The sequence below is a fragment of the Neomonachus schauinslandi genome, chromosome 11 (genome assembly GCF_002201575.2).
Source record: "Neomonachus schauinslandi chromosome 11, ASM220157v2, whole genome shotgun sequence".
Taxonomy (NCBI): Eukaryota; Metazoa; Chordata; class Mammalia; order Carnivora; family Phocidae; genus Neomonachus; species Neomonachus schauinslandi.
Window position 1 is genome coordinate 1,153,181 of NC_058413.1, and position 26,415 is coordinate 1,179,595.

The 26,415-nt window shown below is 63.8% G+C and overlaps 1 protein-coding gene across 1 annotated transcript in view; it reads right to left on the reverse strand.

Annotated features, from left to right (window-relative positions):
* Window positions 1–7,043: 7,043 nt before the first annotated feature.
* MUC2 (mucin 2, oligomeric mucus/gel-forming) overlaps window positions 7,044–26,415 on the reverse strand; it is a 23,182-nt gene continuing 3,810 nt past the window's right edge. Inside the window, exons 9-48 of the mRNA XM_044919533.1 lie at window positions 26,041–26,179; window positions 25,840–25,950; window positions 25,681–25,750; window positions 25,441–25,578; window positions 25,182–25,346; window positions 24,690–24,784; window positions 23,713–23,839; window positions 23,198–23,453; window positions 23,023–23,075; window positions 22,807–22,907; window positions 22,315–22,466; window positions 22,031–22,169; window positions 21,683–21,793; window positions 21,418–21,597; window positions 21,076–21,315; window positions 20,539–20,695; window positions 20,219–20,350; window positions 19,552–19,699; window positions 18,750–18,793; window positions 18,155–18,385; window positions 15,896–17,632; window positions 14,963–15,268; window positions 14,458–14,687; window positions 13,973–14,147; window positions 13,305–13,552; window positions 12,536–12,719; window positions 12,056–12,277; window positions 11,283–11,462; window positions 10,844–10,917; window positions 10,643–10,733; window positions 10,521–10,552; window positions 9,674–9,848; window positions 9,370–9,474; window positions 9,179–9,219; window positions 8,919–9,041; window positions 8,734–8,832; window positions 7,969–8,097; window positions 7,811–7,850; window positions 7,384–7,510; window positions 7,044–7,281 (exon numbers count right to left, since the gene is read on the reverse strand). Coding sequence (XP_044775468.1) covers window positions 7,044–7,281; window positions 7,384–7,510; window positions 7,811–7,850; window positions 7,969–8,097; window positions 8,734–8,832; window positions 8,919–9,041; window positions 9,179–9,219; window positions 9,370–9,474; window positions 9,674–9,848; window positions 10,521–10,552; window positions 10,643–10,733; window positions 10,844–10,917; window positions 11,283–11,462; window positions 12,056–12,277; window positions 12,536–12,719; window positions 13,305–13,552; window positions 13,973–14,147; window positions 14,458–14,687; window positions 14,963–15,268; window positions 15,896–17,632; window positions 18,155–18,385; window positions 18,750–18,793; window positions 19,552–19,699; window positions 20,219–20,350; window positions 20,539–20,695; window positions 21,076–21,315; window positions 21,418–21,597; window positions 21,683–21,793; window positions 22,031–22,169; window positions 22,315–22,466; window positions 22,807–22,907; window positions 23,023–23,075; window positions 23,198–23,453; window positions 23,713–23,839; window positions 24,690–24,784; window positions 25,182–25,346; window positions 25,441–25,578; window positions 25,681–25,750; window positions 25,840–25,950; window positions 26,041–26,179 — 7,345 coding nt within the window. The remainder of the gene's footprint in view (window positions 7,282–7,383; window positions 7,511–7,810; window positions 7,851–7,968; window positions 8,098–8,733; window positions 8,833–8,918; window positions 9,042–9,178; window positions 9,220–9,369; window positions 9,475–9,673; window positions 9,849–10,520; window positions 10,553–10,642; window positions 10,734–10,843; window positions 10,918–11,282; window positions 11,463–12,055; window positions 12,278–12,535; window positions 12,720–13,304; window positions 13,553–13,972; window positions 14,148–14,457; window positions 14,688–14,962; window positions 15,269–15,895; window positions 17,633–18,154; window positions 18,386–18,749; window positions 18,794–19,551; window positions 19,700–20,218; window positions 20,351–20,538; window positions 20,696–21,075; window positions 21,316–21,417; window positions 21,598–21,682; window positions 21,794–22,030; window positions 22,170–22,314; window positions 22,467–22,806; window positions 22,908–23,022; window positions 23,076–23,197; window positions 23,454–23,712; window positions 23,840–24,689; window positions 24,785–25,181; window positions 25,347–25,440; window positions 25,579–25,680; window positions 25,751–25,839; window positions 25,951–26,040; window positions 26,180–26,415) is intronic.

Here is a 26,415-nt window from a genome sequence, read left to right on the forward strand (position 1 = left end):
CCTGGGATAGAGCCCTGCATCGGGCTCCCTGCTCTGTGGGAAGCCTGCCTCTCCCTCTGCCTCTGCCGGCCACTCCCCCTGCTTGTGCATGCTTGCTCGCTCTCTCTCTGTCAAATAAATAAATAAAACCTTTAAAAATAGATAAATAAAGGCCCTCTCTCTAACTACAGTCATCTTCTGAGGTGCTGGGGGTAGGCTCCTACATACGAAGTTTGAGAAACACGGTTCAGCCCAGGACAATCTATAAGAAAGTGAATCCAAACTCACTCCACAGGGAGAAAATGCCTTCCAGGGGCCCAGCAGGTGGGTGGGTGCAAGGACTGGCTGCGGACCTCTGAGCCAGGGGATTTGATGTGACGCCATCAGCAAGCATGGGAGCTTCTCCGCTGGAGTCCACCCAGCGCCCTGAGGTTTTCAGAGCCTGGCCCCACCTGTACACTCCTGGTCTTGGGTCCGTGGGCTCCGCCTGGCCGGCTTAGGGGAGGGAGAAGCTGACCACAGCAGAGGGGAGGACCTGGGACCCGACATACTGGGGCGGGGCTCAGGGCCGAACCTGGCACTTGCCCACAGCAGGCCTGAGACCCCACACTGAACAGCTCGGAGCATCACCACCTCCCATTCTCTGTCCCAGGAATGACTTCAAACACACTGTGAAGAACAGAACCTGACCACATGGGTGCCCATGTACCACCGACAAGCTTCACCCACCACGAGCAGGTTGCCATTCCTGCTTCATCCACGTGTCCATCAAGAAAGAAAATACTCCCTGTCCCTACACCCAGTCCACTCGGCCTTGTGGGTGGTGCAGACAGATGAAGCCAGCCTCCTCACCTTGCACTTCTTTGAAACGCTCTTGGTTCCCCGTGGCTCTTTGCCCCTCTCACGGGTTGGTGGAGTGGCCCGCCGCATCCCATGAGAAGCTCCCTACAGATTCTGAAGGGCATTTCACTGGATTTACATAGCTGTTGGCGGGGAATTGACCTTAGTTTTCAAAACTGAATCTTACCTCTCGTGAGCATGACGTATCTCTCCACGGATGAAGATCCTCCTGCTTGCCCACCCGCAATGTGGAGGGACTGCCCCATAAAGGCCGGGGACATGTTGTGTGATTGGCTCTTAGGAATCTATACAGGTTCTAAGGCTGCTGTTAGTGAGATAATCTTCTATTACATTTGCTACTTGGTTTGGTGTGGTTTCGTTTTTCATTAACATTGTATCCAACGTTACTGAGCTCTCTGTTCCCCAAACAGAGCAGAGTGTTCTCTTGGCTTTCTCGGTGGTCACCGCATCTTTAAATCAGGTCAGTTTAATCTCTTTCTAATCCTGGTATTTACTATTTCTTTTTCTTGTTTTATCCATCCAGCAAGAACCTCCAGAAGGCCGCAGGTGGAGAGCAGGAGCAGCGGACAGCCTCCATTCTCCCCGACCTTCACGGGAATGATCTGAAAGTCGCAGCGTCAGATCTGAGGCCTGCTGCCATTTTTTGACAGCTACCCCTTAACATGTTAAAGAACGTTGCTTGTGGTCTTAGTTTTCTTTCTTAAAACAATCGAGACCAGCTGTTTACTTTTGTGAGACGCTGCTTGTGCGTCTACCAAGAAGCTCACGGGGCTTTCCTCCCGCAATCTGCGGAGGTGGGAATCACCCGGGCTCGTAGCGAGCCACGGGCTCCCCCTGCCGCTCCCCTAGCGGCATGGCACCTCCCGGCCCACGGCAGTGAGCGGCAAGCAGCCCGGGACGGCTGGTTGGAGGATTACACCCCGCGGGGCCCTCCCACGGCCAGTGGCCAGCGATCTTGGAGACCCCAGGTCCCCGAGGGAGAGGATGTGCAGCTGGGCCCCAGCCACACAGAAGCAGCCAGTCAGCCTGAGTGACCAAACACCAAGATTCGGGGGCTTTGGTTACTGCCACACAGCAGAGCTCTCCAGGCGGGCACAGGTCGCCGGTACCTGTTCTCGTGCTCGTGTCCTTGGATCCTGGGAAAACCCTACTCACTTGGGATTGTTGGGACGTAGGGTGGGGGGGGGGTTCGTACACAGCAACCCCCCACACCTGAGTGCTTGAATCAGCTGAAAAATGAGCAAAGGGTCTTGGCAGATGCAGGGCCACACCTGACTTTGTGAATTATAAATTCACGGACTGGAGGCCACGGACTACGTTTGTGGGTGAGTATATGTCCCCCTGGAATTCAACAGACAACCTTCCGGTGGCTGGCAGCATGGGCCTGGACCAGCTCCCCTCCAGGTCACCCCGAGAGGATGGGAGAGAGCAGAGGCGGGATGGCCGTGCCCTCTGTTTCCAGCGGAGGGTGGCAGGCGCCAGGGCGAAGGGGACCAGCCCCCCTGTGGACAGAGAAAAGCTCCTGCCCCTCGAGGCTTCTCACCTCCGCTCCTGAATTTGCTGTGCTGATGTATTCCTCGGGGTGTCCGTCTCTGTGTTAACAAGTGGGTCTTGTGCACAGCGTTCCTTCCTTGGGCGGCTCTTGAGCGATTTGGGGACCACACTAATTTGTTTCCAAATGAGACGGCTGGGCTTTCCCACTCTTTCTACCATCTAGTCTGTGTGACGTGAGGCTGCCAAAGTCCCCGGTCGTGCCCCGTGGCGTGTCCTTGCTGATCTTGGCGTGGTCGTGCACGTGGCTTGTGGCCACCGGAACAGCCGCGAATGTGACGGGGGCAGCACAGCAAGTGCTTGTGTTCGGGCCGTCCTCTTGTCACTCTTGCAAACAATGGGGCATCGTGTGACCTGCCACCTCACTCTGGAGAAGAGGATTTGTGCAGGGGGGCATCCGTGAGCCCCGCTCCCCCAGCCACAGCTGGCCCTGTGGACCCCCCAGCTGACGGCAGACACGTGACAAGCCAGCCTGGGCTGCAAACCGGAATAATGAGCTAAATAAGTAATAGTTGTTTGAGGCAACTGTCGGAAGGCTCACTCTCGTATCGAAGTGTGACTTACGTGCCGTAAACGACATCAGGTGACGTGCAGTCTGATACGTGGCATGTGCCCACCACGGAGTGTGTCTGTGCCACTCTGCGGCCGGTCCCCTCCCCAGGCCCCCGTCCCAGGGAACCACGGCTCTGCTTTCTGCTCCCGCACTTTGTCGTTTCCACACACCGCAGTAGGAAGCGTGTGGTCACGTGTTGTCCCAGCGCTTTCGAGATGCATCCGCGCTGTTTAAGCCGGGACAGCTCGTGTTCACCGTTTGGACAGTGGACTCAGCTCTGACTCCAGACAAACGCTCCCCCAGGAAAGGGAGGTGGGGAGACAGCCGGGGCAGGGGGACAATCCTCAGTCGCCCACCCTGCCTTCCCAAGGCCACTGCTCAGGGAAGGCTCTTTCCTGGCTCTTTCCACGGAAGCCCCATGATTGAGGGTGAAACAGTGGGGCCTGGGGCTCCCCTAACCCATGGTGCCCAGCAGACTCAGGAGGAGTAGCACCAGAGTCTGGATAGGACCTGACATCACAGCAGGGTGACCCCGAAACCCCTTCTGTCTCTGGGGCCAGGCAGGGGTCCTGGCTCTGCCACCTTCCCCTGTGCTGAAGAATGAGCGTAGCCTCTGGGAGGCCCAGTGGGCAGCAGGCTGGCCACTGGCCGTTCGTCGTAATGGTCGTGATCCCACTGTGAGGTGAGGGGCTGGGAGGGCGTCCCAGGCCCTCAGCCAACCGAGCCTGCCGGCATAGCCAGAGCCTGAGCCGGACTGACCCCTGGGGGCCACACCAGGCCCACAAGGCCCAGCTCCTGAGAGCGTGTGAATGCCCACTGAGCCAGACGCTCGGGATACCGTGGCGTCCCCAGGAACCAGGCATAGCAGGACCACGAGGCACGCCTCTAATCTAAGGGATGCTGTGTGGAAAGAAGGTAGGCCAGTGTGGCCAACACAGGCCATAACCTCTGGACACCTCATCGGGCCCTAGGTGGCCTGTCCCCCTATCCCCAGAGCCCCCTCAGGTGGCAGCAGGGACCATGTGGCCCAGCATCTGAGCTTACAGCCACCTGGACCCTGTCCCAGGCCCCGCGTCCCCACTGAGCCCCAGGACAATGCAGCTCAGGGATGTGGGCTGGATGAGGGAGACGAAAGAGCTAGACGTGACCGGACCTCCTCCCTTGCTGCCCCTCACTCCCCTTCGCCTGCACCTACCTTCCTCCTCTGAAGAGGATGCTCCAGGACCTGCCCATCTGGTTCTGGGTAGAGAGAACCCAAGGAGACCGTCCTGGCTGGGCCGACAGAGCGGGGGTCGGTTGGGGGCGGGAGGCCCCTGCTCTGCTGAGCCCTCACTGAGAAGCCCCTGCTTTACAAAAGGGCGCCAAGCTGGGTCCCATGAATGTGTGATCGAGAACATCCGAAGGCTGCGAGGGTTCGGGGACAGCCCTGGAGACAAGATGGGGGCCTCTCTGCCTCAGGTCAGAGGGCAAATCAGCATCTCCAACTGGTCCCAAGGGCATCAGTGCAAAGCTGGTGCTCAGCCCAGAGAAGGAGGGACCATGGTGGGTAAAGTGTGGCCTCCATGCTGGGGTCTCCACGGCGACTCCTCCCCGGCTAGAAACCAGACCTGGGCAGGTGAGGGACACCCATGGAGCAGACTCTGGGCCGGTGGGCTGTCCTCCGGACCGGACCACTCTGCTGGAGACCAGAAGCTGGGGAGCGGTAGAGGGGAAGGGTGAGGAGGGGCTCAGCCAAGGCAGTCGCTCCTGGACAGAGGGCAGGGTGGCTGCCCATTGCATGGGCGTCCCTAGCAGACCCCTCCGAGCCATCATGTAAACAGTGAGAACAGAAGGGGCGGCCTGTAAGAAGCGAAGGGACACCCCCCACACGGCCTCTGGGCCTGGCAAGGCTGGGGCACAGTGCATGGATCATTCATCCGTCCCTCCAGAGAGTCGGGCGGGGGGTCTGGGGAGCATCCTCTGCTTCCTCCGGTGGAGGGGGGCAGTCTCAGCAACCATCTGCCAAGGGTCAACAAATGATTTTGAAGCCGAAAACCTCTTTCCAAACAAAGCCTCATGGAAACTGCCATGTGTCAAAGAGAAAACCTGGCGATGCTGCTTAAACTGGGGTCTGGGGGCGCAGCCTAGAGAAGCAAGCCGGGCGCAGCTGCACCCTCGCCCACCCCTGGTCACCCAGAGCCCCCACCTCACAGCTGCAGAGCCAGGAGGTGGATGAGGACGTTGGCCCGAGGCTGACCCTCTTCCTGACCAGATGCAGGCCACGAGCCCCCCCCATTCTTGTCCTGCAGGTGGTCCCGCTGGTGCTGGGCTGCCCGCCGGAAGGGCACAGCCAGGCGGGGCAGAAGTGACCTACTGCCAGGATGGGCCAGGAGCTCAGCTCCACATCAACGAAACACACCACACAGTACGAGAATTTCTGGAGCTCAAGGCCCTCGGTGGCTCCGGGGGGCACACCTCGGAACAGGTGAGAGCCACAGGGTAGGCACGTTGACCGCTTTACAGAAAGGCTAGTTCTGAAGCACCCAGAACCCCCACTTGGCCACACAGCCAAGGCTGGGAGCCCCCCGCCCCGCCCCGTGCCCTCAGCAAACCTCCTGCTCGAGGGGGTCACTTGGCGGCTCCAAGGCCAGCCCAGGCCAACTGACCACCTAGAAAGTCCACAGGTCTTGGCCAGGGACAATGTGGGCTCCTGTGATCACCAGAGGGGGCTGTGCAGGGCTTTTGCCACCCCCCAGGCCAAGAAGGCATTGGACAGGCCCCCGGGTCCCAGGTCCCAGGATCGTGCCAACGTGCAGACACACCCTGGCGACCATCACAGCCCTCCCTGATGTCAGGCGAGGGCAGGTCGGGGAGGGCTCGGCTGAGGGAGGGCCGAGCCTGCAGCCCAGCTCCTCAGGACACAGTGAATGCAGAGGAAGGGGTGTTCCGGTCCCCCCTGGTGCAAGCCCCCCGGTCCCCCAGCATTGAGGAGACTGCTGTGGGCACCACCCTCCCTGAGAGCCTCCATTTGGTCAAGTGTGAAATGTGGCAGACACTCGTGGGAGAGGACACACTGTGGGCCCCAGGGGACATCGGCACCCTCCCCTTAGGCTTCTGAGGATGCTCGCAGGTAGGATGACTGCACTCAGGGCCCCTCGGCCCAGGGCCCCAGGGCTCCCATGCCCTCGCCAGCTGCTCAGGCTGGGGGTCTGCTGCCTCAGAACAGACAGCTGGCTCCCCACCCGACCTTGTGAGCTTCCGCTCTGGTCCAGCCGTCTCCCCGGCCACCCAGACGGCCCACCAGCCTGGCACGCTCTGTTGTAAAAGGACCAGAGGCGTCCCTTCCCTAAAATTCCCACTTTGGCGGCTCAGCTCCCACAACAGCTTCCCAAATACATGCGGGCAGGTGGCCATGTGGCTGCACGCCCGGGCACACGCACGTGCACACTCACAGGGCCAGCCTCCCGCCTGGGTCCACAGAGCCAACCAGAACTTCCGCAAGTGGGTCTGAGAGTCTGCTCTGCGGGCACACCAAGCAGCCAGGAAAGACCCAGCCTTTGCAGCCGAAGCTGGCTTGCTGCCCCCGATCCATGGACCAAGGACGTCCTTCTTGCCAACAGAGAGACCCAGGATGAAGCACGTTTCAACGCACACACTCAAGCCACACGTGTACACACATGTGCACACCCAGGTGCACACGCTTGCCCTGAGCTGCCGGGCCTCACCAAGGGGAAAGCCCTGGAAAGGCACCCGAGAGCCCTTTTTCGCAAACTCAGATTTGGAAGTCCTCCTGGAAGGGGGCCTCCTGTGCCGTGACACGCTGAGAGCAGGACAGGGCTTTCGGAGGTAGCCTAGGGAAGGTGGTCACTGGGGGTGCCCTCTCTGGGCCTTCTCCGTCCACTCACCCCATGGTAGCCACCCAGACCCTCGGCACCAACTGAAACACACCAGCACAGCGTCTGCCCAGGTTTATTTTGGAAAGCAAAGACTTGAACAAAGACTCAGAAAATAAATATCCGCAGGGAGGAGGTCCTCTAAGCTGAGGAAGCTCAGAGGGTCAGCGGGAGGGGGGTGTACGGAGGATGGTTTCGGGGTGGGGGGCTGGACGGCGGGACCCTGCTCAATCCCTCCCCGGGGGCAGGCCCCTGGGGCTGGCGCTCCGGGAGTGGTGAGAGACGCGGTGCGGAGCCTGCGGGAGCTCACACACGGTGTCCCTACACAGGCAGCTCTCGATGTGGGTGTAGGTGTGCTTCAGGGAGCGGCCGTCAGGGCAGTTCAGCTGTACCTCTCGCTGGCTGGTGCGCACCTCCTTACAGCAAGAGCAGCGGCGGTCCAGGGCCTGGGCCCGCACCGAGTACCTGGGGGAGGGCCGCGGTGAGGAGCTGCTCCCTGGGGCCTGGGACCGCCCCGCCCCCCGCCCTGCCACCCCCAGCAGGGCACACGCAGGGCCTGGGACTCACATGACAAAGGTCCCACAGGACCCAGAGCAGGAATTCATTGTGACTTTCTTGGTGCAGCCGGAGTAAGAAATTTCCTTGGTAACGGGGACGGTGGAACAGTAGATCCTGGTCTCATTGCGAGGGATGCCTGGCAAGAGGGGGTGGAGGCTCTGGGGTGGGGGCTCCACACCTTCAGGGGGCCTACAGGCTCTTCCCTCACAGCTTCTTCTCCCTCCCCAAGCGCGCCCGGCCTCAGCCACCCCCCAGCAAGCAGGGCACCCCAGGTGATGCCCTCAAGTTTAGCATCCGGTGGAGAGTGGCACAGAGGGGACAGGGATCCCAGGACACGGTGCCCTGTGCCTCTTCCCCCTGAGGGTCCCAGCTGGAGCTCCCCTGCCTGGCCGCACCTTGGGCCCTGGGAGCCTCCCTCCCAGCAGCCTGCACTCACATTTCTTGCAGCATCCGTTGGGCATGAGTGTGATGGAGCCCTGGAGGGAAGGAGAATGAGCCTGGCATCCGGGACTGCCCCCTGACAGTGAGCACCCCCCTCCTGCCACAGGGTGGGAAGGGACAGGGACTGGCCTCGCCCTGGGGACCCCCACTCACCGGGAGGCAGATGCTGGGGTCAAAGTCAGGGCAGGTGATGTTGGAGACGGAGGAGATGAGCTGGTTGTGGATTTTCACGCAGCTGAAGAAGGTGCAATTGTTCGTGGGGTCATGACTTATGTCCCCGGGCTGCAGGGCACAGGGCAGTGTGGTGAGGCCCAGCAGGAGGCCCGGCTGGCAGGCCCAGAGCCACCAAGCAGGTGACACCCAGGAGGGGCCCCGGGACAGCCACCAGCCTCTAGTTCACAGACACGTCCACATCCTAACCCCCAGCACCTGCAGATGTGACCTTTTTTGGAGAAAGGGTGTTTATAGATGTGATTAAGTTAAAAATCTCAAGATGAGACCATCCTGGATTACACAGGTGGCCCTAAATCCAATGACCAGTGTCCTTATAGAGAAAGGAGGGGCCACGGGAAGATGAGGCAGAGAGTGGACGGATGCGGCCACAAACCCAGGGCCGCCTGGAGCCCCAGAAGCCGATGAGGCAGGAAGGTCCCCCAGAGACTTTGGAGGGAGCATGGCCCTGCAACACCTTGAGCTTGGACTCGGGCTCCATGCTGGGAAAGTCCGTCATTCCCGGTATTTCCAGCCCTAGTCTCTGGTCACTTGTCACGGTCGCCCCAGGACCCTTGCACAGCCGTGCCCAGCCCTGGGGAGACCCAGCCAGGGGCAGCAGGAGTCGCCCCAGGCCTCGCCCACTGCTCCAGGTCGGCCCCTCCCACGTCAAGAGGCGGACGCGAGCAGGTGGAGCTCCCCGCGCACCTTTAGGATCATGTTCTCCATGCCGGGTCTTTTGATGATGCAGTGGGTCTGCTGACACTTGCCACAGCACTCCCCAGGGACGTCCACCAGCTCAAAGCCCTGCGAGACACGCAGGCTCAGGTGGGCGTGGGGAGGGGAGGAGCCGGGGACAGGCGAGGGTGGCTCTTGGGGACGGGGTGGCTTACGGGGCTGCAGGAGTTATTGCAGTGCACGTGGGTGCAGAAGATGACGTTGAGCTGTGAGCTACTGTTCCTGTCGCTGGTGCAGACACAGTCCTGGCACTTGGAGGAATACACTGGGGACCCGGGCTGAGGGCACAGGGAGGGCCGTGAGCAGGGCCACCTCCCACGCCTCCCACCCACCTGCCGGAGGGCTGCCCCCACGCCGGCACCCTGCCCAGCCTGAGAGCCTGCCCGGGACCCCCACCCCTGGGCCCAGGGCTCACCTGGTACTCAGCATTCCCGTGAACGCACACACCCTTGGGCACTGAGAGGAATAGAATGGGGACATGGGTCAGGCTGGCCTGCCTGGCCCCGCGGCCACACCCAGCCACCGGACGGCATGGGCACTCGGGCCCGGGGTGGGTGTGCGTACCGTGTGGAGCGACCCCGCCCGCGGTTCCCAGGCCCCACTGACCACAAGAGTAGGACGGACAGCACTTCCCAGGACTGGCCTTGCTGCTCACTTCAAAGCCCAGTGGGCACTTGGGCGGCAACCCCTCACACAGGCTGGTATTGCATTCTGGGGGGAGGGAGGGGGATAGTGGAAAGGGCGGGGCCTGCAGGCAGTGGCCTCCCCCCTCCACACCCAGCTCGGGGGGACGGCCCAGCCCCCACAGGCCCCCAAGTCAGAGGCGAACTGGCTCAGCGGGGCGCTGAGGACAGCCGGGGGTGGCGGGGTGAGCCCCAGGCACCCAGCGCTGCCCGGGGGGCAGCCTTACTGCAGGTCGTGATGTTACAGCACATGTCCGCCGGGTTGACCTCCGTGACCGGGTAGGTGCCGTCCTCCGTGCAGGTGACCGGCTCCTGGCGGCACTCCTTGGGCTGGCAGATGATGCCACGCCCGCCCTCCAGGCACACGCAGTCCTTGCAGTTGAACTCAAAGTGCTCCCCGAACTGCAGGGAGGAAGTGGGCGGGCAGGGGTCGCGGCGCCAGCCCCCTCGGCCACGTGCCAGGGCCGCCCCGCAGCACTGCCCGTGCCCAGCCGGGAGGAGGCACCGTGGTGGGCGTCGCACCAAGGGTCCCGTGGGAAACCTGTGCCCTCCCCACCTCCCAGCACGTGGGGCCATGTCGCTGGCACCATATAGCCATGACCTGCTCCTGGCATTTGCCTCCACGGGCCCAGCACACAGCAAATGCGCCACTCGTGGGGGGCGGTTCACGGAATAGAGCTAAGGCATTGGCCACGTGTGGGAGACACGGACAACACTGTGGTGGCGAAGATGTCATCTCAGGTTTAGATGGAGCATCAAGTGACCGACGGGTGGTTGGAATGAAGGGGTGGGTGGATGGACGGACAGTTGGACAGACAAAGGGATAGATGGATAGTTGGGTGAGTGCATGGATGGGTAGAAGGAAGGAAAGAGAGAGGGAGGAGGGAGGAGGGGGAAGGAGGTGGACGGGTGGGTGGGCGTCCAGGGGACACCCCTGCTGGCTCAGCCTTCCGGGACTTAAATGACATGACTCAGGGTTTGAGACTCCCAGACTCTTGTGTGCAACCCACCCTAGCCCCCCAAATTCCGGGCTTGTGGGTGAACCCCACCCCAGCACCAAGAGGAAGGGCCTACCTTTCTAGGCACATCGTCAGGTCCCACACAGCCTGGGCAGGGAGAGAACACAGTCCGTTAGCAGAGCCCGGTGCCGCAGGACTGGGGTGGGTTTCGCGGAGCGATGAGGACGGGCAGCATACCACACAACTCCACACAGATGTCGAATCCTGGGGCGTAGTTCATGGTGCCCTCGGGGCAGAAGCAGCCTTCCACCAGGCCGGTGCTCTTCTGCTTTAGGAGTCTGGGGGGGGAGGGCATCATGAGATGGGTGTGCGCACGGGCTGGGCCCCGATGCACAGCCTGAGGGGCGAGCCCGCCGTCCCTGCGCACCTTGTAGCAACTAAGCTAGACTCGCAGGAGGGCTCGTCTGCAGGACCACAGGCCCGGTACTCCCTGTGAGGCGGGCATGTCACCGCTGCAGGAAGGAGACAGGACTCAGAGGGGCCAGAGTTGGGAGGGAGGAGCCCGTGGGCCCCCTGGCGAGGGACAGGCCTGCCCAGCCACTCCCGCGATGGCTGAGGGTGACCGGCTACCCAGTGCTGCCCACCTCGGCCCCCCCATGCCATCCCTGAGCTGGTACGCAGGCTGGCCGTAGCCCCAGGCCCCCAGCCCTCCAAGCCCGCCCTTCTTGCCACCCCAAGGCCCAGGCCTGCTCTCCCTGTCCGCCCGGCCCTCCCACCCCCGTGTGGCTTCAGGCCGGGCGCAGCACCCAGCGGAGCCCAGAGCCCCGATCTGGCCTGCGGGACCACAGGTCTGGGGCAGGGGCAGCCAGGCACGCACAGCAGACCCCGTGGGTGTGGTTCCGCCAGTCGATGCAGACGTTCGCCTGGGCACAGAGGGTGGCGTAGGTCTGCAGGCTGGCGCACTCCAGGCCTGTGCCAGGCACAAGGCAGCTGTCGAACATGCAGGCTTCGTAGTAGTGCGGGGGGGGTACCAGGGCGTGGCATGGGGCAAACAAGCGGGGGGGGGGGGGGGGCGGGTCACACTCTGGCCGGCCCTCCCCACCCGGCCAGCACCTCCGCCCGGCTGCCCTCCTGGAGCCTGGCTCAGCCTGCATCCCACCGAACGAGTGCCCGTGGGCAGACAGTGGTCGGAGGCGAGGGAGCTCCAAGCTCAGTGGCTGCCAGGTGCCGGGACACCCGCCTGCAACCCTGGCAGAGGGCCACCCAACCTCAACTTGCACACCTCTGGGGACAAGGCCCTCGCTCGCATGGCTGCCAGCTTTGGGGGTGCCTCCCTGACCCAGCCCTGAACGCTAGCTCTGGCCCTGGTCAGCCGCTCTCCATAAGGCCCCCAGCTCAGCCGACCCTGCCGAGGCAGGAGAGATCTGGGAGGTCAGAAAAGGCCCAGGGATATCTGACAAGACAGCTCAGCCCCGTAGACTTCAGGAGCCCCCGCCCCTGCCCATGGTGCCCTGACTTCCCTCCGACACCCCAGCCCCGTGCTCAGCCCCCTGCCTCGGCGCCTCTCTGCAGACAGGCGTGCGGCACAGAAAGGGGAGAGGTAGCCGCTCCCCGAGACCCCGCAGTTCGCTAGTGACGGGCAGGGGCACCTGTCTTTCATGAGCTCGCAGAGAGGAGAGGTGCAGTCCCTGTGGGAAGTGGTGCTGCCCCCCGGCGGCGTGATGGTCGGACCCTTGGTGGTGACTCTGGTTTGGGGACAGTGCGGCTTGGAGGGGTCGTTCACCATCCACTGCTCCGCTGCGAACTCGCAGCTGGCAACAACCTCCCCACTGGGCAGCACGCAGTCGTCCGCGGTGTTGTTGGTGCACGTGCCTGTGTTGTGAGGAAGCCCACGTCGCACCAGCACCAGGCCCCACACCCCCCTTCTCCAGCCCAGGTCCCCCAGTGACCATCAGGCCGGGGCCGAGGGCACAGACCAGACAGGACTGCCACTGGCCTCTTCCCACGGGGCCCTGAGCCGGGGACCCGGAGAACCACCGCTGGGCTGGCAGGTGCTCACACCCAGCCTCCCCCCAGCCCGAGCCGCCCTCCTCAGGGCTGCAGGGAGCCCGCGGGGGCCGAGGGGCTCACCACACTGGCCCTTGGTGTTGTTGCCAAACAGGTGGTAGGGCAGCCTGATGGAGAAGGAAAGTCCGTTGTAGGAGATGAGGGCGCCCAGCTCGGAGATTTCCACCATGTAGTTGATGCCGGACTGGTACACATGCAGCTCACTCTTCACGTAGGGCAGGGCCACCACCTGCCTGTTGACCTGCACCTGTGACCGGACACCCGGGGTCAGGACAGCCAGCAGGGCAGGCGTGGTGGCCACTCACCTGGGGCCCCGCCCCGGCCACCTCGGGAAACAGAGCCTCCTGGGTCCAACAGGGGTGAGTCGGGGCAAGCTGAGTCTTCAGAGAGCACCTGGGATCACCCCACCCCTGCCTGTTTTCAGGCCTGTGCGTCCAGTGGAGGACCTCTGCCTGGCCCCTGCCCTGGTCCCTTCCCCACTTCCTTTCCATTGCTCTGGGCCAGACTTGTCCCGGCCGGTCCCTGGGGGAGGTCGCAAGGACACTGCGCTCAGAGGCCCCTGGAGTCGCCGGGGGTGCATGCCGAGGGCAGAGTTCCCCAGGCCACAGGAACCAGCAACCCCACGTGAGTGTGTGCCCAGTGCCTGTGCTCAGGAAGGGGGCTTCTGCCACAGAGACCTGGGACTAGGGCAGGTGCTGGGAGCATGAGTGGGGGAGGTCAAGGGGCCCCTGAATGCCCCTAGAGGGCCTGCGAGAACAGCCCAGTCCCCTGCCGAGTGAGGAACCCTCACACGGGTGCATCCCACCTGGGTATCCTCGGCCTTGCCACGCACCTGAACCTTGATGGGCATCATCTGCAGCGTCTTGATCAGCACCTCTTGGAACTCGTAACGCACAATGAGTGTGCGGGGGCAGGACACCTGGTCGTTGACGTCACAGTGGTAGTTGTCGATGTAGACCCCGAAGTTGTCCAGCGTGGAGGCGATCCGCTCCACCAGCACGTACGTGCAGTTACCCTGATAGCTGTAGTACAGCCCGTCGAACGTGACGTAGTGAGGGTCCCCCCAGCCTGTGCAGTAGCCTGAGAAGGGAGCTCCGCTGAGCCACACCGAGCCCCGGGCCGGGGCCGCGCCAGGGGCAGAGGCTGGTGGGAGCCCAGGGACGGTGGGAACAGCAAGCAGGAGTCAAAGGGGCGCCGCACATTCCGGTTCCTGGGGCGTGCGGGGCATGCAAGCCCGTTCTGTGGGACGGAGCCCCGCCTTGGAGCCAGAAGGCCTGGGTGCCGAGTGCAGCTCTGCTCCTCCAACCCCGGGAGCAGCTCATTCTGCACAGGTAGCTGTGCTCCACCAGGCAAGCCCCCCCACCTGGACCCCCTGCCTGAGATGAGACGCAAGGAGGAAGTCCACCGCAGGCGGCCATCACGTCCAAGGACCTCGGGCCCTGCCGCCCCCCGCCCACAGAAGGGAGAAGGCGGAGGGTCCTGCGGCGTCAGGGGACTTACAGTCGCACTCCCAATGCTGGCAGCAGTCGTGGGGACCCTTGACGAGCACGGGCTGGAGGCCGTTGGAGCAGGTGGGCTTGGGCGGGACCTCGCACTCCATCTCCACGAGCTCCACGGTGTTGTTGTACTTGCAAATCGCCATTGTGCAGTTACACAGCCACCACGTCTCATTCTCCTACGGCGGGAAGGGCGCAGGATCAGCGGGGACCAGCCTGGACGCCCCCCGCCCCGCTGGAGGCTGGGGCACCGGGCGCCCCGAGCAGGAGGCAGCTCACTGAGGCAAGGAAGGCGTGGGTGAGAAGTGGGGGGCTCCAGCGGACCCTGCACCCAGAAGGCTGCTTGAAGCCTGAGTGGTGGTGCAGGGCGTAGGGACAGGGGAGTCTTGGATGACCAGCAGAGAGGCAGTGTCTGGTCTCCGGATACCTGGCTGGTGGGTGAGTGTGCTCAGTGCCAAGGGGACAAGAAATAGCCCGTGGCACACTGACCTGTCTGGGAGGAGCAAAGTCTGGGCACGCAGGGGGCTTGGTGGTGGCCGGTGTGCTCGATGCTGTGGGCGTGGGTGGTTTGGGTGTTGAAGTGGGTGCCAGCTTGGAAGGGCTGGGTGTTGGGGAGGGTGTGGACGGGCATGACCAGTTGAAGATCTCGATGGTGCAGTACTGCGAGCAGTTCGCATAATAGCAGGTGTCCCCGTGTGTGCCGTTGTATACCATCTCACCTACGAGGGGAGAGAGACCAATCCTCCACTGTCCAGACAGGGCTGGCCACCAGGGCATGCGGCAGGTCCCACGAGGCCACCAACCCCCACTTCCCTGATTCACGGCCACAGCAAAGCGGGCCTGACCACAGGGACAGCCGCCCACACCCAGCATCCAGCTTCCCAAGTGAGCTCCTGGTTTAGACTGACGCGTGAACCCCAACCACAGGTGAAAGCAGAGACCAAAGCCCCACCAGCCTCTGTCGCCCGAAAGCCAGAGGGAAAAGCTTGGGTACCTGGTGCGTAGTAGGTGTCATTCAAAACGCAGCAGATGACATGAGGGGAGGAGATGACTGAGCCCGTGCTTATGGTGAGGTTGGGGGTGGAGATCGGGGTCAGTGTAGGGGTGGGCACATGGGAGGTCGTGGGGCTGGCGGTCTGTGGCCTGGACGGTGTGGGCGGTGTGGAGGTTCCTGTGGTGGTCGTTGACACAGTCGTGGGAGTGGGCGTGGAGGGGGCTCCTGGGGTGGGCGAGGGGGGCCCGGTTGTAGTTTCACTGGTGGGGGTGGTCTTCGAGGAGGTGGGACCGGAGGTCTGCATGCCTGTAAAAATGAAGGTTTCAGGTGGGAGCTCATAGCATCCACTCATCTGAGAGACCACAGGGGCCCGAAGGCAAATGCAGCCACCTCACAGAAAACCCACTCAAGCCGTGGCATGTGGCGTGGAAAGGCCGACATCCACTTTCCTGGCTCTCGGTCTCAAGGTAGGGCGAGGCGAGCAGGGCCCACCATGCAGTGTTAGGTCCACAGCGGTGAGGCTAAAGGGGTTGTCACAACACCGGTCCGTCTGAGATTATGCTGACCAGCTGCCCTCTGAAGCCCCACGGGGAGGTGCTGGCAGAGGTGGGGGACAGAAGGGGGGTCTCCCAGGGCACCTGACAGGAGCCTCCATTCCCAGCCCTGGCCCCACATGCCACAGTGGGGCCCCCTCCCTGGACTTCTTTGCCCATATTGCCCATCACACAGCCAAGGATTGAGGAACAAGGACCTCAGGAAGCTGTGCCTGAAGAGACATCTTGTGGGGGGCAAGTGGGGAGCTCTCTGCTCTGCCGCCCACACCTCATGTCTGAGAAGCTGTATGGCTCCCGGCAGGAAAGCTTGCTCTCCTAGGGTTAGGAGGACCCTGAGCACACCACTGGCAAGCACACCAGCTCCGTGGGGCTTATGTACCTGGAGTGCTGGCAGCAGGAATGGGCGGAGAAGGCGAGGTGCTTCCTGTGGTAGTGCCCTTTGTTTCTGTTGGCGGGGAGGGCGACAGTGTGCTGGATGTCTTCGTGATTATTGGGGTGCTGGTCAGAAGCGTGGTTGATTCTGTGGAAGGAGGAAAGATGAACTGAGAGTCTGGAGGAAAGGAGGGCTCAGGTGGGGGTTTTGGCATGGTGGTCTTACCTGCAGGTTCAGTGCCCGTGGTAGTGGTGATGGTCGGGGTGCCCGTGGTGGTGGTGGTCGTCGTGGTGGTTGGGGTGGGGGTCGGGGTCGGGGTGCCTGTGGTGGTGGTGGTCGGAGTTGGGGTGCCTGTGGTGGTGGTGGTAGGAGTGGTGGTCATGGTGGTTGTTGGAGAGGTGGTGATGGTAGGTGTTGGAGTCTCAGTGCCCGAGGTGGTGGTGATGGTGGAGGTGGTGGTCGGGGTGGTGGTAGTAACAGTTACAGGGATACAGTCGTCAGGCATTATACAGCATTGGACATTGATCGCATAGTTGAGGCAGAAGGCCTGTGGCATGATCCCCCCTGGCTTCTGGTCTTCATTTCTACACACCAGCCCAACAGAGAGGTTACACACCACATCCTGCCCAAGTTCTTCAATGGGCACGTTGGGAAACTGTGTGGCTCTGCAGGAGATGTTGACTGCCAAGCCTCCTTTACAGACGTTCTTAATTGATTCAATGTCTCCACCCGGTTTGGTAAAGCTTGGTTTACCTGAATCCAACCAGCCCGTCCAGTTGCAGTGAGGCACACAGGGAGAGATTGTTGGCCCTGTGGTGGTTGATCCTGGGGTAGGCGTGGTGGTGGTGGTGGTCGGGGGTTCTGGAGTAGGTGTGGACATCGAGGTGGTTGTGGTGGTCGGAGTAGGTGTTGGGGTTGGGGTCTCTGTGCCTATGGTGGTGGTGATGGTGGGAGTCGAGGTTGGTGTGCCTGTGGTGGTGGTGGTCGGCGTGGTGGTCGGAGTGGTGGTTGGTGTGGTGGTTGGAGTGGTGGTGATGGTGGTGGTCGGAGTGGTGGTCAGCGTGGTGGTCGGCGTGGTGGTCGGAGTGGTGGTCAGTGTAGTGTTTGGCGTGGTGGTCGGCGTGGTGGTCAGAGTGGTGGTCGGCGTGGTGGTCAAAGTGGTGGTCGGCGTGGTGGTTGGACTGGTGGTGATGGTGGTGGTCGGAGTGGTGGTCGGAGTGGTGGTCGGAGTGGTGGTCGGCATGGTGGTGATGGTGGTGGTCGGTGTGGTGGTCGGCATGGTGGTCGGCATGGTGGTCGGCGTGGTGGTCGGAGTGGTGGTGGTGGTAGATGTTGGGGTTGGGGTGCCCGTGGTGGTGGTGGTGGTGGTAGTCGGGGGTTCTGGTGTAGGTGTGGAGGTCGTGGTCATGGTGAAGGTGGTGGGAGTGGTCGTGGGGGCCGTGGGTGTGGACAGGTGACACTCATCCATTGGCACGCAGCAATTGACACGTATCTCGTAGTCATAACAGACTGCAAATGGCCCGTTTCCAAACTGGTCTACATTGTAGCAAATGAACCCAAAGGAGACATTGCACCACGCCTTCTGGCCCGCCTGCTCCCAGCTGAGGTGGGGCTCTGCGGCCAACCTGCACTCGATGTCCTCAGGGGCTCTGCAGACACCGTCGAAGGTCTCCCGGTCTCCACCATCACTGTGTGTAGTGGGGTGGTTCTCATTGATCCAGTCGGACCAGGAACAGCACAGCCCTGGGGAAGGAAGACCCGAGATTGGTCCCCACTCTGGATGCAGCTTCCAGGGAGCTCACTGGGACTCGGAGAGGTCAGAGTCCCCATGACCACCCTTCCTATCATGGCCAAAGAGCCAGCTTATAGAGTGTAAGGCCGGACACCACTTCCATCCTCCTCCTGCAGCTGAACGCTGAGCTCCTCATGCCACACCTGGGTGACAGACCCTGGCCTCAGGGCCCAAAAAAAGTAAATCCAGGAAGGGTCACCCATTGCAGTGAGGAGGCCCATGGGAAGGGGCCTGGTCTGGACTCCTGACCAACTGTGCTGTCACCCAGCGCCGGTCCCCTCCCTGTGCTGAGCCCAGGGCCTGGTGAGAGGACCCTCTCTGCACAAGGGAACCGCACTGGCCACCCGGCCCCACAGCTGGCTCTCCTGGAAAGTTCCCTTTCCCTCCTGGCCTGCGTCCCACCCCTCCCCTGCCCTGGCCCCTTCCCAGCCCCTGGAAGGGCTGCTTCTGTGGGCTCAGGGCAAGGCAGGCACTCGGGGGGGTGAAGGGTGTGTGGCCTTGGGTTCTACCTGTGCTGGGGGTTGGGGTGGTGGTGGTGGTGGTGGTGGTGGTGAGGGGGCTACTGGGGGTGACGGGGATCGTGGTGGAGGGCGGCTGGGAGGTTGAGGTTATGCAGATGTTGAAGTATCTCTCCAACGTCCCGTTGGGGCCACAGATCTCCCAGTAGCAGAAGAAGCCGTCCTGGGTGTAGTTGACAATCTTCCCTGGGGGCAGGAGGGAAGGCCCAGGTCAACACGGCAGGAACAAGACAGAGACTCCCAAGAACCCCCCAGGCGTCCTCCTGCTCCAACAAATGCTGGGCCAATTCCCCCTCGGGACTCCACCTCCAGACCCCAAAGGGGCCCCCCTTCAGGGCACAGAAGCTGGATGGCAGAGGGGTGACCTCGGCTCCCGTCACCAGCGTGGGGAGGCTGCTACAAGTCAGAGCCAGCTCTGAGCCGGGAAAGGCCCCTGTGGGGCCACGGGGCCAGGGGAGGACAAGACGGAGCCCCAGCCCCAGAATCCAGGGCAGGCAGCCTGGGGGCTCTCCTGGGAGCCGCCTCGTGGTCGACGCAGAGGGCAGCTTGCCTTCTTCTGGCCGGCAGACAACTTCCGAGGTGCTGGTACACACGCTGTAAAGCAAGTGCAGAGCTGTAGACTGCAGGACGTGCCCCTCCGGCCTCCCGCCCTCGGCCTCCGGCCTGCTGGGTCCCAGGCACAGCCCCAAAACCTCTGCCCGTGGGCGGGAGCTCGCGCCCCCAAACCCTGGCTCCTGGGGTGTGCACGTGTGGCTGTGTGTCCGCCCTTATGTGCGTGCACGTGCGACGTGCGTGTGCGTTTGTGTGTGCGCGCACCACGCGTGTGCAGCTGAGCCGTGTGTGCATGTGCGTGTGTGTTCGTGTGTGCGCGTGCACCACACGTGTGCAGCTGAATCGTGCATGCGTTTGCATGTGTTCGTGTGTGTGCGTGCACCACGCGTATGCAGCTGAGCCATGCGCGCATGTGCACTCGTATGTGCGTGCGTACCACGCGTGTGCAGCTGAATTGTGCGTGCGTGTGCGTGTGTGTTCGTGTGTGCGCGTGCACCACGCGTGTGCAGCTGAATCGTGCATGCGTGTGCGTTCATGTGTGTGCGTGCACCACGCGTATGCAGCTGAGCCATGTGTGCGCGCGCATTCGTGTGTGCATGCATACCACGCGTGTGCAGCTGAGCCATGTGTGCATGTGCGTGTGTGTTCATGTGTGCGCATGCATCACGCATGTGCAGCTGAATCGTGCATGCGCGTGCGTGTGCATTCGTGTGTGCGCGTGAACCACGCGTGTGCAGCTGAGCCGTGCGTGCGTGTGCGTCTGGCCCCCCCGGGGCCCCCAGCCGCATGAGCTCAGGTACCAAGACAGGCAGCCCTCGTTGGTGGGAACGGATCCTCCAGGCGGGTAGCGGGTGTCCCCAGCATAGCAGCCGCATTTGTCTGCCGTGACGCACTGCTTCAGGTCCTCATCATAGATGGGCCTGTCCTTCGGGCACCGGGGGTAGCAGCCTGGCAGGCATGGGCCAAGGGGCTTGGACCACTGAGGAAGGTCCCACAACCACCAGACCCCACCCACCATCCCCACCACGGCAGGTCCTTCTCTCCGGGATGTTCCTCTGGGAAGGCCAGGGAACCAAAGGACAGGGGCCGGGACCTCCTCCCCCACTGAGCCCTACACACCACCGCATGGCCAAAGGGACAGCCAGCCCCCGCCCCCAGCCTCCTAACCCTGCATCCCTCCCGCGGGCTAGGATGCTCCCTCCCCAGAGGTGGCTCACTCCTTCGTGCCCCTAGTTCTCGGCTCAAAGGCCCTGAAGAGTCCCCCAGACCTGTTGTCCGGGACACCCTGCCTTGTCCTACTCTGCAGCTTCCTGGGGGCCCTGTCCCCTCTAGATTCTTTCTGCCTCTCTTAGCTCCGTGAACGCACTCTGCAGCAAGGTGAGCCTGGTCCACCTGGACCTCAGGTCCCCAGCCCCACGAGGCGTCTCTCGTGGGGTCACCATCCCTCTGCCCCTGAGGCCCGCTCACCCTCCAGGTAGGACACGGAGATGTTGGAGTGGATGCCGTTGATGGTCCTGAAGGTCTCAGTGCTACGGTTCCCACAGGGCTCATAGTGCCACTCACACTTGTCCGGGGGGTTGTAGTAGTCACAGAATATGGCTGCAGGTGGAGGGGAGGGGTCAGATTCAGGGAGGGCCGAGGCCAGGCTGGCACGGCCCCTGAGGAGCAACACTTGGCCCCTGGGGCCAGAGAGGCAGGAGGAGCCCCCACACACCCATCGTTTTGATGGGTGAGGACTGCTTCCCCAGCACAGCGCAGCCCCCCGCTCCAGGATCGGAGACACTCACGGCACACGTCCGGCGTCCTCCAGAACACACAGGCCCCCTCCTTAGTACACTCCTGAGCGTAGGAGGCCACGGCGGAGCAGAAGCACTCACAGTCCCCGCCGGTGTCGCAAGAGCACGAGTCATGGATGCAGGCCTCGTAGAAGGGCTTGGGGTCCACCTGGGGGAGAAGACTCTCTGTGCCCTGAGCCCGTACTGCCCGCATGGGGCCAGACCTGCCCAGGAGCTCCGGACCCCGGGACAGGGCGTAGTCCAGCGCTAGCCTCCCAGGGGGGTGGGCGGGGGAGGCCCGGAGACAGGTGGGCCAACCCTCCCCCCCGCCGCCCATGGCTTGGCACTGCGGGCGTCCTTGCTCCCTCCTCGGAAGGTGCAGGAGGGGGGGGCGAGCCAGGGGTCTCGGGGAAGGCTGGACCTCTGGCCAAAGGACAGAAGGTGGCGCGGAAGCTGCAGGAAAGGTGCCACGTGGTGGCAGCAGGGTGACTCCCCAGCGTGAGCCCACGGCCACGGGCTTCTCACGGGCCCGCCCCCGGCCCGCCACACCTTGCTGTGGCAGATGCCAAAGACGGAGCTCTTGATGATGCTGCACTGCTTCTTGGCCCAGGAGAGGCGGTGCAGGTTCCAGGTGCATGGATCCGGGGTGACGCTCACGTCTGGACAGTTGGGGGCCGCCTTCCAGCTGTTCCCGAAGTCCAGCTCGCTGTCCACCACCATGTGGTCCCTTGTGGTGAAGTCGTTGCTGGAGTGGTGGTCAAAGTTCCCACACAGCCCGCACACCGTGCCCTGCAGAGACAGCCAGCCGGGGGCTCCGTGAGCAGGCTCGAGGGTGGGGGGCTCGTCCCCTCCCCCGGCAGGAAGGCCAGGCACGTGAGGGCCGCCACGCACCTTGTAGGACGGGGCCAGCTTGATGAAGATGGTGGTCTTCTTGTCCCAGATGACGATGATGCCGATGCTGGCCTCCACCACCAGGTACTGGCCCACCTCCCGCGTGGTGTAGGCCACGTGGGGGCCCGTGTCCCGCTGGATCACCAGGCGGCGCTTGTCCTCCAGCTTCAGCTCCGTCCTCTGTGACCGGGGGAGAGGCCCTGTCACTAGCCGAGTCTGAGGGTCCCCGAGGGCTTGCGTGTCCCCAGGGTCAGGCGGCACTCACCCCCAAGAAGATTTTGATGGCCTTGGAGCAAGTGACCCCCGTGGTGCCACAGGGAACATTCTCGGTGAAGATGCCGAAGGAGCCCGAGGAGGAGTTCTGGCCACAGTAGTCCTGGGACCACAGAGGACGTGAGCCAGACCGGCCAGGCCCCCGGCACCACCCCCAGCTGGGCTCCGCCCACCGCAGCCCTCCTCCGGTGAGAGGGGTGACCACGCGGCATGAGCCCTTCCCTCCCCACGCGGCGTGGGAGGGTCCTGGAACGGGGGGACCCGGGCCCCTCACTGGGCTGGCCGCAGCTCAGGGTCGGTGCAGGGCCACGGGCCCGGGCCGGCACATGCTGGGCCTCACCTGGGCCACCACGTAGGAGCAGTGCCCGTCGAAGTCATAGTACTTCCCGTCGAAGGTGACGTAGTGGCCGTTCCCGTGGATGACGCAGGAGCCGTAGCACAGCGACTCGGTGCACGCCCAGCGCCCTCTCCGGCAGGTGCTGAGGAGAGCGGGAAGGGGGCCTGGAGGGGCCGCAGGGGCCAACCCTCCCCCGCTGCTCAGAGGGCAGCCTGGCCGAGTCGGCGCCGCGTGGACGGTCCCACCAGAGCGCCTGGGGCCAGGGTCCACCGGGCCCGGCCACTTACCACGTGTTGCAGTCCACCTTGATCGTGTCCCCGGGGGCGTACAGGTCTGTGTTGTGCACACACGGGCACTCCTCCTCCACAACGCAGCCGCCACGGCCGTCGTCCATCAGCCCTTGCGGGCAAACGCAGCCGCTGACACACTCCGTCTGATACTGCAGGTGGCCAGAGAGTGGGCTTCAGGCCCCGAATGGCCAAGTCAGCCCTTCCCGTGGCTGCCCCCTCTCCTCGCACTGCAGACACCCTCTTTGTCCCTTCCCCACCCTACCCCTGGCCTGTCTTCTCTCTTGGGCTCAGCCCTGGGCCGGGAGACAGGTGAGGGCTGCCGGCCAGGGGTCCCTACACTGGCCCCGAGCCCTCTGTGGGCTGGGCGGGGGCCCCCAGGGACGGGGAGGGCCAATGAGGCCCGTGCATGTGCAGGACCCAGCATCCAGACCCCAGGGTCAGTGTGGAAGCCTGTCCACGCCCTCCCCTTTGGTGGCCCCGCACACGCACGTGGCCGGCAGCTAGCGTCTGGCAGCTGGTAGGTTGCGAGTTCTGGATGGTCAGCGCTGTCAGGTTGCTGCAGTCAATGTGGATCTTTGGGGCCGAGCAGCCTGTGGGACAGAGGGGCCCCCTCGGCTCAACGGAAGCTGGGGCCGGGGGCGGGGCCGGCAAGGCCCAGCGGAGGGGTGCAGGGCAGGAAGCCGTGCTGCAGCCGCATCTACTTACTCTGGCCGAGCAGCCTGACCTGCACGCAGTGCAGCCTCCCGTTGCGGCAGACGCTGAGGGGAAGAGGGCGGAGGTGAGCGGGCCTGGCTCCCCGGGGGGCAGGGGGCGGACATGCCCGTGGCGCGGGGACACGGGCAGGGACGTGGGCCCTCCCCACCCAGCCCAGGCCACCCACCAGCGCTCCTCCTGCCTCAGCACCACTTCCCCAGCCTCCAGGTAGAGGCCCCGGTGGTAGCAGGAGCACTTCGCCAGTGGCACGCAGCGGCCCTTCTCGTCCAGGAAGGTGCCGTCTGGGCAGCCGCAGCCGTCCACGGGCGCAAAGCCCTGAAGGCAGTGGGCGTTGGCCTCGGAGAGCGAGCGGCAGGTGGGCGGGCAGGTGGTCAGGTTGTACAAGAACACCTGTGAGTTGGGGCAGGCGCCCACGTCCTTGTCTGCGGAGAGGGGAGGGGCCCACGTGAGGAGCGGAGGGGCGGCCCCCAGCCCCCCAGCTCCGTCCCCACTGGCCATCCCCGAGCCCCCCCTCTGTCCAGGACAGGCAGATGCCTGCCCAGCCAAGGGGCCCACGGGAGCCCACAGGAGCCCCTGCCCCACACTGGGGGCCACAAGCCAAGAGAAGTAGAGGGCAGCTGCAACCGGCTGACCCCTCCCGCCACAGGGCACCGTGGACGCCCCAGAGGGGACGGCACTCACTGCAGACTTGCTCCCGCCAGCCCCACAGCATGACGCCCTTGGCGGCGCAGGCGCGGGCGTAGGAGGACAGCGCAGCACACATACAGCCCTCACTGTTCTGGCAGTTACACGTGTCATATCTGCACCTCTGGGGGGAGGGGGACAGGCAGTGAGGGAGGGAAGCGTGCAGCACACCCCCGTGTGCACACACAGCCACCTGCACACACGGGGTTGCACACACAGAGACACCATGTGCACACCCACGTGCACACCCACGTGTACACACAGACACCCACGTGCACACGCATGCACACACGTGCACACAAGACACCCACGTGCACACCCACTGCACACACACGTGCACACAGACACCCACGTGCACACCCACTGCACACACGTGCACACACAGACACACACGTGCACACACGTGTACACACACGTGCACACACAGACACCACGTGCACACACGTGTACACACAGACACCCACGTGCACACACACGTGCACACAGACACCCACGTGCACACACTGCACACACGTGTGCACACACGTGTACACACAGACACACGCGTGCATACACACGTGCACACAGAGACACCACATGCACACACGTGCACACACGTGTACACACAGACACCCACATGCACACACGTGCACACACGTGTACACACAGACACCCACATGCACGCACACTGCACACACACGTGCACACACAGAGATACCCACATGCACACCCACCTGCACACACGGGGGTGCACACACAGAGACACCACGTGCACACACACACAGTGACATCTGTGCACATTTACACACAGGCTTACATCCCTGCAAGGTGCACATACATACATGTGCACACGTACATACGTGTGCTTGCACAAACAAGCTCAGCAACTTCCAGCAGCAGCCTTGCAGGCAGGGGTCAGGCTCAGCCCGGGGCACAGAGCACACCTTGCTGGCAAGGATCAGGTGGTGAGCAGTGCGTGTGCGGGTCCCACCCACCTTGTAATAGTCCGAGGGGTCCACGACTGAGTGGCACCTGCCAAAGGGGGTCTCTGTCTTCTTCAGCAGGGAACACCAGTGCTCGGCATAGTTGGCTGGAGAAGGGGTCAGAACCTCAGCAGGGGCAGCCCCCTCCAACACATCCCATGAACCCAGCCGCCTGGCCACCCAGGCCCCTCCAGCCCAGTGCAAGACCACACCCCTCGTAAGGTGGGGCACCCACAGCCTCCCCTCCCTCAACTGCCCCTGACGTGGCGGGCAGCATGTCATGGCACCAGACCAGCCCTGGGACGAGGGCCACCACCCAGTGATTAACGAGCGGGCCTAGCCCCTTTGCTGTGTCTCTTGGCGGGCTGCCTCTGTGGGCCACCATAAACCAGCCACGTGGCAGAAAGCAGCAGGTGGATGGGCTGGCCACCTGGCCTCACCCGCCCTCACCCACCCACCACGTCCCCCTGGGAGCTCCACGTGCCCCACGAGGCCGAGCCTCACCGCTCTCGATGTTGAGGGAGCAGGGGTCGTCCAGCCAGTCCAGCTTGTTGTGGCAGCTCGCCTGGGCTTTCCAGCTGTTGGCAAAGCCGGCCCCCGTGGCCTCCACCAGCCCGCCCGCTGTCTTAAAGTCATCCCCTTCCAGGCCGTTGAAGTTCCCGCAGAGGCCTGAGGGGCCAGCACAGGGTTGGGAAGGGGCAGGGCTCCGGGGGGCAGGCCCTGAGCGGAGCCTCTGTGGGGGCTAGCCGAGGGCACCACTCACCCTGCACGCGCCCCTGGGCAGCCTGGTCCAGCGTCACGAAGAGCTGCATGACGGGCATGAGCTGGACCTGCAGCCTGAGGCCGAAGGCGGTGCTCACCATGAGATGGTAGGAGGACGGTTGGAAGATGGAGAAGCTGGCTGCAAGGCAGGGGGGTCCCGGCTGGTCAGCAGGGCCTCTCGAGCTTGGGGGATTGCCCTCCCGCCAGCAGACCCCGCTGGGCGCTCCGGGGCGGGACTCACCCGTCACGTGGGGCAGGTTCACCTGCAGCTCGTTCAGCAGGACGCTGCCATCCGACTTGAAGGCCACCACCTGCGGGAGGGGCAGAGGGGACGGCCGGGCTGAGAAGGGCCTGGGGGCCCTGGGGTGCTGGGGGGGAGGGGTGGGACGGGGGCACCCACGTCCTTCCTGCTGTCAGTCAGCAGCACCACCGTCTTCAGGCAGGTCTGCTTGTCCGTGGAGCCGCAGGGGGCCAGCTCGCCCAGGAGGGCGTAGGAGTTGTTGTGGTCGCCCTGTGGGGGACGGGGCAGTGGCAGTGACCGACTCGGAGCCTGACGTGGGGCCAGGCCCCCGCTCAGCCCGCACGCCGCCCGGCCAGCTACCTTGATCAACACGTAGTAGCAGTCCCCGTGGAAGGTGTACTTCTTCCCATCAAAGGTGGTGATGTGGGAGCCGCCCTCCAGGGCACAGGTGCCCGGGCATGCCAGGTCTTGGCACACCCAGCGGCCGGCGGTGCAGATACTGTGGGCAGTGAGGCACGACGTGAGGCTCAGCCGCCCCCCAGCCCTGCCCACCGGCCCTGCTCCCCCAGCCGTGCCCGCCAGCCTTGCCCGCCAGCCCTGCCCGCCAGTCCTGCCCCCAGCCCTGCTCCCCACCAGCCCACCAGCCCCCAGCCCTGCCCGCCAGCCTTGCCTGCCAGCCCTGCCCCCCAGCCCTGCACCCCAGCCCTGCCCCCAGCCCTGCCCCCCAGCCCTGCC